At 45.1% G+C, this 12,615-nt stretch overlaps 1 protein-coding gene across 4 annotated transcripts in view; it reads left to right on the top strand.

The window, feature by feature from the left end:
- HSPBP1 (HSPA (Hsp70) binding protein 1) overlaps positions 1 to 12,615 on the top strand; it is a 712,194-nt gene that overhangs the window by 380,492 nt on the left and 319,087 nt on the right. For all 4 annotated transcript variants that reach the window (XM_044059627.1, XM_044059623.1, XM_044059625.1 and 1 more), the window contains exon 5: positions 3,605 to 3,760. In XM_044059627.1, coding sequence (XP_043915562.1) covers positions 3,605 to 3,760 — 156 coding nt within the window. The remainder of the gene's footprint in view (positions 1 to 3,604; positions 3,761 to 12,615) is intronic.

Raw genomic sequence — 12,615 nt, forward strand, 5'->3', positions numbered from 1 at the left:
CATGCCTCTGCTATTTCAGCCCATTACAATACGGAACCACCTATCTTTTCTCATCCTTTAATAAGGCAGTACCTCAGAGGGGCCAAAAACATAAGACCTCCAAGGAGAGCACCAATACCTGCATGGGACCTCAATTATGTCTTGGAAAAACTCACACTGCCTCCTTTTGAGCCAGCCTCAACAACTGATATAAAATTTTTATCCTGGAAAACAGCCCTGCTCCTAGCATTTACCTCTGCAAGACGAGTCTCGGAGTTACAGGCACTCATGGCTGTGGAACCTTTTATCATTTTCCATCCAGACAGGGCTTCTCTGAGGACGAACCCGACATTTATGCCTAAGGTGGTGTCCAGTGTGGCCCTTAACCAAACCATTCACTTGCCTACCTTTTATCCAAACCCACAGAACAAGGGTGAGAGACTTCTGCATTATTTGGACATACACAGACAGCTACACTTCTACTTGGACAGAACTAAAGCTTTCAGAAAGACTGAGCAACTTTTAGTGGCATATGCTGCAGGATCACAAGGAAAGGCTATCTCAAAACAGACTATTTCAAAATGGATAGGCCATTGCATTCGTTTCTGCTATGCACAGCATGGCAAATCAGTGCCTAAGGGCATTAGGCCACATTCAACCAGAGCAGCAGCCTTCCTCAGAGGAGTACCAACCAAAGACATCTTAGAGGCTGCAACTTGGAGTTCAGTGCACACTTTTACAAAGCACTACCACTTACCTCTCTACTCTAAATCCAGACCAGGCTTTACCACTGCAGTTCTGCAGGGCCTCATAGCCTCTCCTAATCCTATTTAGCCCAGCCACCCATCTTCAGCTTTGGGATTCAACCCAAGAGTAATGACTGCAACAGTGAAACACGATGAACATAGTACAGTTGTGTACCTACCATAAATGTAGATGTTCGAGTGTATTCACTGTTGCAGTCCAGGTTACCCTCCCACCACCCCCCTTTCTTTTGCTGGGTCTTATCTGTACTTCTCTATTCTATACAACCTATGTGGTGTATTTGCGTATAGATGAAGGAAATGTTTACTTTAGTGCATGCATGTGTATTGGCATACTTTATTTAGCCTACCCTTTTGGGGGCACCTGACATCTGGGGCAAGAAAAACTGAAGAAAATGGCGTCGGCTGCATCTTTTATACCCCTGGCGTACTGACGTCAGGGAAGAGGCGACAGCAACTGACACCGGAGCAAGACTTTGGAATTCAGGCCGACTGTGGGTAGCCTGCCAGCAGGATAACCCAAGAGTAATGACTGCAACAGTGAATACACCCGAACATCTACATTTATGGTAGGTACACAACTGTACTTTCTCCCTTTTCAAGCAAAAGACACATCCCCTTTCAAGTTGTGGTGATAGTTAACTTCATCTCAGTGCAAGCGTAGATGTGGTGGAGGTTGCTAGGAAGTCTTCCATTTGTTAGTCTTATTCTCCTAGATGAGAAAGTCTCTCCATATGGATAAGAGGGAACATGCTTCACTTGGTAAGCTTTTAGACATTCCTGATGTATACTTATATGCCTTTGTGATTTGTGTTTTGTTTCACACTCTGGTACCTTTAGGATCAACTCGTGTTTCTTCCTGAAAGTGGTTTCAGAGTTGTCTTTATGCCAGTGAATTTATCGTCATTTGGTTTTCTTTTTTTGTGGAATCCTGTAAAGGGAACCTTTTATAGCTTGAAAGAGTAGTGTATGAGTTAGGGAGACAAAAATATCTTTTCCCTCATTTGCTGAAGGGAAGAAGTAGGGGGCTAGCATTTGATAAAATATTTTGCAATTGGATTGTTGATTTTATTATGTTATACTTTCAAATGACAAATTCTCCACTAGAAATTGCTGTGGTCCAAGACCACTCCACTAGTGGTATGGTGCCTTCTGGTCATTGGTCACATGTTCACCAAGCATTTTAGCTTGAGTTGTTTTAACAGCTTCTACTGACTTGCCAGCCAGCCCCCCCCCCCAATAGTCCCATCCATGACATCTCTGTGGTGTGACTCACACCGGGAGGATTTACTTTTTGGGAGAGACCTGCACATGGAGGCCTTTGCCTCCATGTGCAGATTTTAGGGGAATAAAGTCATTCAAGAATTGCATATTGGGAAAGACCAGGTGAAGAACCATCATGTTGAAGTTTTGTTTTTCCTTAGCTCTACAGCCCCGCCACCCTCTCCAATTGCTGATGTTACATGCTGGTAGATTGGGTGGGCTATGAGGTGTAGCTTAGCGGTGTGCCTACCACAGACCTATAGAATATTTAAACCTTTTCAGCTCAGCCCACACGGCCAGCCTTGTGATTGTCTCTTAGTCCCAGCATTCACCAGGGCTCAGTGAGTGATTTGCCCAGTGTGGTCCATGCCCCATCTTCCCATGCTTGTGCTGTCTGGTACCCCAGACATTAATCAAACTTGGATCACCTGGACTGTAGTCAAGACTTCATCCTTCTGTGCTGCTGGCACTGGCTAAAGTTGGTTTGTGATTCCAGTAGTCAGGCCTTCTTTGAAATTCAAGCGTTAGCCTTCTGAGTCTTTGCCTTTAGGAGCACTTATTATGACTTCTTGGGTGATTTAATTTTCACTGTTTCATTTCTTTCTTAGTTCCCACTGCAGAAGACCTGAAGGTAGATATAACAGCTGTGTAATCAGCATGTGATTTTGATTATGAAGAGATGCTCTGTTTGGGGTACTTAACCTTGCCTGCATCTCCATAAGCTTGTATGGCCTCTTCATCATATGTTGAGGATAGATCTTCCTGCAAGTTAGGTGGGTGTATTGGTTGTCCTTGCATCGTTGCTTCTTGTTTTAGAGGCTGTGCCTGCTCAGTATGCCGGAGTTGAGGTGAGAGGTTAACCAGATTTAGAATGATTGCTTGCATTGTCAGGCATTGCTTGTAAACCTTAGAGGTGAAATAAAAGAGAATAAATGCTTGCTGATTTAGCAAATTAGAACAGGAGATCCCAGTAGCTATCGTTGCAAAAGGCATATTCAAATCTTATAAGACAAAGTGGTGAGTTTTCCCCCCTCCCCAACACACTTTTGGATATCTGAGATATTTTTCCAGACAGATTTGGCTGATAAGAGTTAAACAGTATTCTCCCTTTAAGTACTTTGACATTTTATTATGATGTGGCCAGAAGTCTGTTTTAGGAGGAATGCTACTTGAAAGTATGTGAAACAGTCATACAGGAGATAATGTATTTAATTTTGTCCAAGTGACATAGCTGCTGGTCTCTGCTGGTAACTGTTGCTAAGGCAAATAAGGATCTTCTACAGAAGCTGGCACTCAAACATCCACCCCCAAAGTGATTACGTCACTTATCACCATTTGGGAAGCTGGTTATGAGCAGATTATGAATGCTTTGTGCACTGTATCCCCTAATTTGTTTCTTAATTGTGAGACTGCTTTGCTTTTTGTCATCATTTTGTAAACTGATTTTGTTGTTTCATCCATTGTAGCAAGTACAGTCTTTTTGGGATACTACTGTACATCTTGTGTTTGCTTTTATTTTACTGTGCTACTCACATTTTTCATCTGTTTTTTGTGTGCCAAAATACCATGTCACTAATGTTATTTCTGATTCTGTTTAGGTCTTGTCAGGGAGCAGGAATCTGGGCTTCGTAAATTCCTTGATCAGGATGGCTTCTCTGTCCTCATGCGAGCTATGCAAAGTAGCATTTCAAAACTGAAGGTGAAAGCTGCCTTTCTTCTGCAGAACATACTGATAAGCCATCCAGAGCAGAAAGGTAAGAAATTGTCAACACTGCACAGAACCTTAGTAGTGCAAGTTGTTAGTAATGTGGTAGGGTGGGCTTGGCAGTAGGACCTTCTTATCCACAACATGGTGCATTTAAAGTACATTAAAAACAAGAATCTAGTAAGTTGATGTAGTCAGGTGGGTTGATTTATAATGTAATGATGTTAAGTTGTCTATCTCGCCTTCATTCTTGCTGGATGGGTTCGGAGCCGATCCTCGGCTCCGACTCGGCCACTCTAAAAGCTCGAGAGTTGGTTCCACCGGCTCGAGGCTCCCCTTTTATCCCACAATGCTAGGCAGTAATACCCCAGATCTCGTTTGCCGCTACAGCGATCGAGGTGTGTTGTTCCAACCGGCTTCAGGTTAGTCTATTTAGAACAGTCTAAAAGTTAATTTAAACCCCTTTAAATTAGTTTTTACTCATAATTCCCTTAGTTAAGTAGTTTTTTATCCTTTCCTTCCTGTTTATCCACCCTTTTTACCACAAGAACTTAAGAGTTCTTCCCTTGGCCTTCGGGCCCTCCCATCCTCTCTTAGTAGTGGAGTGTATGTGTTTTTTGTAGGGATTAAAAAAAAAAAAAAAAAAAAAAAAAACTAAATTTATTAGTTTAATTTTAGTTTTAATTTTTAGTGGATAGTGTAATCGGTGTGTTTGTGCTTGTGTGGTGATTACACATTATTTCTTGGAAATGTCTAAGGATTCAAAGGTCTCAGGCTTTAAGAAGTGTGACTCGTGCTGCAGAAGATGTCTCTGACAGACAGTCACACTTCTTGCGTGTACTGCCTGGGACCTTTACACCTGCAGGACTCTTGTGCTGTATGCCATGGCTTCAGCCCTAGAGTCCTGCAGGAAAGGAAAAATAAGCTTATTTTACGAGGCTTATTGAAACCTGAGGGTCCCCCGACTCTTCCTTCGGGCAAACCCTCCAAGCCTTCTAGGTCGTCGGCTCCAGCTTCTGAGTCGACACCTAAGGCTTCGAAGTCTGCTACAACATCGGCTCCGGCTGGAGCCGATGAGACTCGAACACTTATTTCTTCGGTTCCCTCGGCTCCGGCCGGAGCCGAGATATTGGAAATCACTGAGTCGGCTCCGATAATATTATCGGAACCGACAACTAGGAAAAGGTCTAGGTCACCGTCTCTTGGCTCCGTTCATTCGGCTCCAGCATCTCCCTTGCTGTCTGAACGGAGCCATAGATCTCACTCCTCTAGGTCGTCGAGACTTTCGGACCATGACCTTCAGAGGGTAGTGAGTCGACTTCTTAAGTCCGAGGCACTGGCCCAAATGCTTCAGAGCCCGACTCATCAGTCGATGCTTAATCCTATTTCTCAAAATGTTCATCCTCCGACTCCTTTGAGTTCGGAGCCGGGGCGTTTCGGACCCGAGACTGTGGCAGAGTTGGAGCCGATACAATTGTCTTCGGCGCCATCGTCTGCTCCGATTTCTTCATTGGAAGAATCTCGGCGCCGGACTTCCCTCGTCGGCTCCGAGGGGGTGAGTGGCATTGGACCCTTGTCCGACCCCGCTCTCCCTCTCGGTGCTTCGGCGTTGGTGAGTTCGGCTCCAACATCGGCCTCGGAGCCATCACTGTCGGTGCCGAGGGAGATTTTCAGCTTTTTGGAGTGGAGACCTCTGGCTCTGCCTGACAGGGGTGCATTCGAGGTCATGCGGAGTGTATTGGAACCTGGTTCAACTCCACAGTCGGCTCCGTCCACCCCTCCCTCCTCGGTGCCTCAGGTAATTTCTACTCACTCCCTCATCCCAGACCGCAGAGAGCCAGCTCCTCAAGAATCCCCAGTGGGGATCTCATCCTCTTCCGAGGCCTCTCCTGAATTGGCAGGAGAACCCCCTAGGAAGAGAAAGTGCAAGAGGAAGCACATAGACTCACCTGAGTCTGTCACCTCTGACACGGATTTAGAGGATTCTGAAGGTTCCCCCCATTCCCCCTCTGAAGATGTCTCCTTTGCAGACATCCTGGAGATCTTAAAACAGAGGGGGAATTGGCCAGCCCTCAACCCTTCGGAGGATAAATCTGTGTATCTTGAGGCGTTCGGCTCTCGCCCTTCCACCTCCTGGGTGTCCCCCCCCCTTTGACCCCCTCATGCAGGTGGTAGCAAAAAAGGCCTGGACGGCTTGACTCTGTGGACCCCACCCCCGGGAGACCTTCAAAGTTTATTACCGCCCCAGCGGACAAACAATTTTTGACTAAAGGAGTTTCTGTGGATGCTATGGTGGTAGCTGCTGCCACCAAGAAGGAACTAGCTGATCCTTCAGTGCCTGTCCATCCCCCTAACAAGGAATCTAGGTCTATGGACAGGTACGGGAAGCAGATGTTTTCATCAGCGACCTTTTCTATGCGTTCGCTGAACTACCTCTATCATTTCACTCGTCTTCAAAGAGACTTGATCAAGGAAGCGAGTGAGATGTTAAAGGATCCAACAGCTGTGGGTTTTCAGGATAAGATGAACGCTCAGCTGGCTACCCTCAATTCGATAGCTAACTCCTCCATGCGCCTTCTTTCATATGCGGCTGATGGAGCGAGCAGAGCCGCAGGTACAGGTGTGGCCTTACGCCGGCATGCCTGGATGCGGCTATGCAATTTTGCGGACCCTTTTAAGACGTCTTTCACTAACTCCCCGTTTGATGGATCGTCTCTTTTTGGTCCTCAAGTGAAAGAAACCCTGACAAGGTGCGAGACTGATGGCAAAACTCTTTCTGCCGTCGGAGTCCGTTTTTCTACTCCTTCTAGGCCTTACCCCAAGGGCCAGAAAAGTGGAAAGATGTGGTTCCGCAAGCAATCTCAAGGGGCTTTGCCTGACGCACAGAGTCGGTTCCCCTCTAGAGGCAGGGGGGGGAACAATAATGGTAGACGCCGCCCTAGAGGCAGGGGGGGTCCGCAGAACAAGGGCAATCTAGAAACCTTTTCTGATAAGCCCTTTCAACATCCCTGAGGTGTTGCCCGACTGTCCACCTTCGGAGGCAGTCGGGGGAAGATTATCACTGTACCCAGAAGCCTGGCGATCTCTAACTCAAGACAAGTGGGTACAGTCCATCATTTCCGAAGGCTATTCCATTCCGTTCTTTCGCATTCCAAATCAATCAAAAAAGTCCCTTCCAGATGTTCCACCCGCTCAAAGGGAGCAAGCAGCGTTAGAAATATCAAAGTTGCTTGCAAAAAGAGCCATTCAGCCAGTTCCAGCAGACCAGCAAGGATCCGGAATCTACTCCAAATTCTTTTTGGTTCCAAAGAAAACAGGGGACTGGAGGCCCATTTTGGATCTCAGCATCTTGAACAAGTCTGTCAAGAAAACAAGATTTCGGATGGTCACGTTGCAGTCCATCCTACCCCTATTGGGGAAGGAAAACTGGATGTGCTCTATAGACCTCCAGTGCGTACTATCATATAAAAATGAACAGACGCTCCAGGAGATTTCTCCGCTTCAGGCTGGGAACCAGTCACTTTCAATTCAGAGCCCTGCCCTTTGGACTCACCACAGCCCCCCGGGTGTTTACCAAATGCATGGCAGTGGTCGCCTCTCACCTGAGACGTCAAGGATTCCAGGTGTTTCCATACTTAGACGACTGGCTCCTTACAGCTCCCACCAAGCATCTTCTACTACTTGCCAGAGACTACACTTTATGCATATTTCGAAAGCTAGGTATCTCAATAAATTGCGAAAAGTCTGTTTTGTCGCCTTGTCGTGCTATTACCTTCATAGGCGCAAATCTAGACAGTCAGCATGTCAGCGAGACTCACAGACCAAAGGATAGCAGACATACACAGACTAGTCTCTCTTCTTTTCCACAGCAACAAAATCAAAGTCAGATTGGTCCTGAAAGTACTGGGGATAATGGCAGCTGCTATCCCTCTACTTCTATTAACCAGATTTCACATGAGAATCTTACAATGGATGCTCTTCACACAATGGTCATACCAACAACTTCCGATGTCCCACACCATTGTGATAACGCAAGCATGCAGGAATCACCTTCTTTGGTGGATTTCATCCCCCCAGCTCTTCTTAGGAAGACCCTTTGTCCCTCCCTCTCCATTTGCTACTCTGACAACGGACGCCTCCCTGATCGGGTGGGGGGGGCATTATCAGGGCAGGACAGTCCAGGGCATATGGCAACCTTCGACGCCACTTGCATATAAATGTTCTAGAGATGAGAGCAGTGCTTTTAGCATTGCAGGCCCTTCAAGACTCTCTTCCGATGGGAACGATAGCAATTCAGACGGACAACATGTCTGTAGTGTGGTATATCAACAAACAAGGCGGAACCAGATCCTACCCCCTATGTCGAGAGGCACTCAGACTGTGGCAATGGGCGATTTCTTCTCAGCGGTTTCTGATAGCAACGCACATCCCCGGGAAGTCCAATGTCATTGCGGACAAATTGAGCCTCACAAGTGGTCTCTGAAAAATTCAGTTTTGAAAAATGTTTTTCTGAAGTGGGGCCAGCCTTGCTGCGACCTTTTTGCTACTCCCCAAAACAGCAAGTGCGAAAATTATTTCACCCTCTTTCCTCTACCAGGCCATCCCAGCAGAGACGCTCTAGTCCAAGATTGGCCCCGGGGACTTCTGTATGCCTTTCCTCCCTTCCCACTAATTTCTCAAGTGATACAGAAAGCCATCGCTCAGAAAGCTTCCTTGATCCTCATTGCCCCTTATTGGCCTCGACAGGTTTGGTTCCCTTTTCTACACCGTTTTCTGTTGGAGCAACCCTGGCATTTGGACCCAGTTCCAGATCTTTTGACCCATCAGTCGGGTCAGTTACATCGCTCCCTCCCCTCTCTGAACCTCACTGCTTGGTTCCTCCAATTCCAACCCTAGCCAGGCTTCCTCTAATATCTCACTCAGTTCGAGATATTTTAATAGCTTCCCATAAATCCTCCACTCGGAAAATTTATCTTAGTAAGTGGAAACGTTTCTCCTATTGGGCACAAGGAAGGGACATAGATCCTTTCACTGCTTCCATTCAATCGGTCCTTGATTTCTTAGCCGAACTTTTCCACGCAGGTTCGTCTCCTTCTACTCTTAAGGTTCAATTGGCAGCTATATCTAACTTTCATGTTGGAATCTCAGACTCTGCCATCATGTCTCACAAACTTAGCAAAGCCTTTTTGAAGGGAGTTTTTCTTCTCAAGCCTCCTATTAGAAATCCTCCTCCTTCTTGGGACCTTAACTTAGTTCTCACATCTTTGATTCTTCCCCCTTTTGAACCTGCAGCTTCGTGTTCAATGAAATTGCTATCCTGGAAAACACTCTTTTGGTAGCCATTACTGCTAGAAGAGTCTCTGAACTTCATGCACTCTGTAGTCGATCCCCTTACCTTTTGTTTCATAAGGATAGGGTATCCTTACGGACCAATCCATCCTTCTTACCCAAAGTAGCCTCTCCGGCAAACCTAAATCAAAACATAGACCTTCCTGTGTTTTTTCCTAACTATTCCAACAGGTCTGAACAAAAATTACATTGGCTAGATGTTCATCGACAATTAAGGTATTACTTAGACAGGACCAAACAGATCAGAAAGGCTGACCAACTGTTTGTTTCTTATACAGAAGGCAGAACGGGCCTTCCAGTTTCGAAAGTATCACTCTCCAGAAGGCTTACATCCTTGATTTCTTTTGTGTATGAGATTAGGCATCAAAAGTTACCAAACAAACCTAAGGCTCATTCAACTAGAGCTTTGGCTACTTCTATAGCCTTCCAAGACAGGCTGCCGATTGATACGATTTGTGCGGCAGCTACATGGGCTACTCCTCATACTTTCATTTCTCATTATAAGTTGGACTTAGCTTCTAGACACAGAGCTAACTTTGGTTCCACTGTACTCAAGAGTCTGTTCCGATAGGCCACCCGGGACAAGGTGCTAGGGACGCGGTCCCATCCAGCAAGAATGAAGGCGAGATAGACAACTTAACATATAGAAGTTATGTACCTACCATAACGTTCCATGTTAGTTGTCTTCTTCTCGCCTTCTTTCTTGCGTCCCACCCTCCTTCCCCCTAGCCTGGACAGACCTAGAGGAGTTTGATTGTGACCTTTTGTTCCTACCACTTCTATTTGTATATATGTATATACCTTTATGTATATATTCCCTCATCAGGTTGTAGGTCACCTTCTTTCTGTCATTTTTAGAGGTGGGTTTTTTTCCCCTTTCCAGTGTTTTCTGGATTTTGTTTTTCCTGGCTGGGCCTAGCTTACAAACGAGATCTGAGGTATTACCGCCTAGCATTGTGGGATAAAAGGGGAGCCTCGAGCCGGTGGAACCAACTCTCGAGCTTTTAGAGTGGCTGAGTTGGAGCCGAGGATCGGCTCCAAACCCATCCAGCAAGAAAGAAGGCGAGAAGAAGACAACTAACATGGAACGTTATGGTAGGTACATAACTTCTATTTATTTAATAACCAACCATGCTGACATTCCATTACAGGTGTATTGTGTACATTGTGTCCTTCTACACCCTGATTCATTTAGCATCTTGCTTGCCAGAAGGTTGGCCAAGACTAGGGGTAGAGGATGAATAGTCTGAGAACTAGTGCATCTTTCTTATTGTGGGTGCAGGTGCTGCAGTGATTCCCTCTATGGTGAAGTTTGGAGGAGAAGAGCATTCACAGTTCGAAATTCAAGGCATGGCTATACACTCTGTAGAGATGTTATGGGTGGGAACATAATATAACTGGTGTCATAGTGCTTGCCAGGTTGTAATACAAAAATATCAGAGATCAGTATACTTGGTCTGCTGATCCTGTCCCCCTGCTATTGCCTAGGTGGCAGTACCCCAGTGCCACTTTTTCCAAAGTATTTCTCCTGGAGATCTTTATGAGTGTAGGGGGAATTTGTGGAGGGAAAGGTTTTTATATATTTCTGAATTGTTGACCTGGTTAGTCACATTCATCCTACGGCCTGTTTTCAGTGAAAACCCAAATATTCTTAGTGATGAGTGTGCACTGCACCAAAGCACCAGAAAAATTCACCATTTTTTAAATGTCTTTTGAATTTAAGCTTAAAGACTGCTGGAGAGGGAGGCAGTCATGGCAGAGGAGGGAACTTGGAGAGAAGTATAATGAATGCACATAAGAAGGAGTCTAATGGTTTTGGTGAAATAGAATTGTAAATGGTTGTTACTATAGTTTCATGAGGACTAGATGATGAGAAATTAACAAATGTGTTACAGGAGGAGGAACCAGATATTGATACTGCACTCTTATGAAGTATGGTAGTAGAAATGTCAGTGGATGAAGTTGTAAGTACTGTTGTTGAATTGCTGGGAGAGTGACCACAGAATACTATTGCTGTTTTCAAACAGGACTTATCATCCATCATCAACCCCCTTTTTTTCCATTTTCTACATGGGGTCAGGTGTTGTGTTGCCATCTCTGTCTTGATTCAGTGCCACTCTCTGACAGTCGTACCTGACTGTCGCAGGTCTTCTCTCACACAATCCATCCATCTGTTTGCTGGACACTCTCAATTCCTCATTCTTCCCATCTGTCCTAAGTCTTTCCCACCAGATTGTCTTTTGCTTTTTTGCACATGTGCTTGAACCACTGTAATCTATTCCATTTGACCTTCTCTGCAATTGGAGCTACTTTGGCTTCTGTTTTGATGTCCTCGTTTCTTCTTCTGTCCCACAGGGTGCATCCTACCACCCTTCTCAGGTACTTCATCTCTATCACTTCTAACTTTTTCAACTGCTCTGCTTTTACTGCCCTGTTTTCTGTACAATATAGTAGCACTAGTCTCACCACTGTTTTGTATACCATATGTTTTTGGCTTCTTTGATATTCTTCTGTAATACACTACCCCCGACATTCTGCACCAGCTGGCTGCATCCCATCTGATTGTAGTTTCTCCTTAACCAACCCTACCAGATACTTGGAGCTGTTAATCTGTTCCATTGTTTTATCTTCTATCTCAATTCTCAGCTTCTTCTGATTTCCCCCATTTGCTGCCATTACAACTTTTTTATCTGTACTCAGTTTCATCCCATGTGCCTACTCTTTTGCATTCCATTGCCCTGTCCTTTGCTTGAAGTTCTTGCTCAGAGTCTCCCTGTAATGCCACATCATCTGCATAAAGCTACCTTGTTGACACATCCCCTCTGACATGTTTGCTAATGTAGTCCATCACTAGTATGATTAGCAGTGGTCTCAGAGCTGATTTCTGATACACACCCACTCCAACTGGGAACCCTTCTGAGAGTCTAAACAGTTTGTACTTGAGTCATTGGGTCCTTGTACATATAGCCTGTAATAATTCTACCAATGTTTCTGGTACTTCAAGCTGCCGAAGGATTGCCCAAATCAATTTTCTTGTGACTTTGTCATATGCTTTTTCCAAGTCTAGAAATGCCCAGTTGGACTCTTTCCTCATCTCTAGCTTCTTCTCAGCTGTCTTGTGCTGCATCCTGATCTGAAATCCAAGTTGTTCAGCTCCCATCTTACTTTCTACTACTCCATATATTCATTTGTCCGAGATTGGTATGGCTCTCCCTGCCCTTTAGTAACTGACCACCATTATTCATTATTTGTCAAAGCACTTTACTTGTAACTGTTGGTGCACAGCAGGATGTTAACCCATGAACAACACTTATTTTACCAGTTCAGCACATTGTATATCATTTTGCATCATCATCATCATTATATTTTTAATAAAAACACACAAACAACATGTGGATTAAATGACTACAGCCATGTGTTTATTGCCAGTTACTGCCGATGACCCTTACTGATTATTTGAGATGTGTGCAAGCCAGGAATTTCAGGGAGGCCTTTTCTTTATTTCGTAGCAGTGCCCTAAACACTACAGAGCAGCAGACAACACTGTCGATATCC

The sequence above is a fragment of the Protopterus annectens genome, chromosome 17.part0, assembly GCF_019279795.1.
Source record: "Protopterus annectens isolate FY-2018-M chromosome 17.part0, PAN1.0, whole genome shotgun sequence".
NCBI classification, from domain to species: domain Eukaryota; kingdom Metazoa; phylum Chordata; order Ceratodontiformes; family Protopteridae; genus Protopterus; species Protopterus annectens.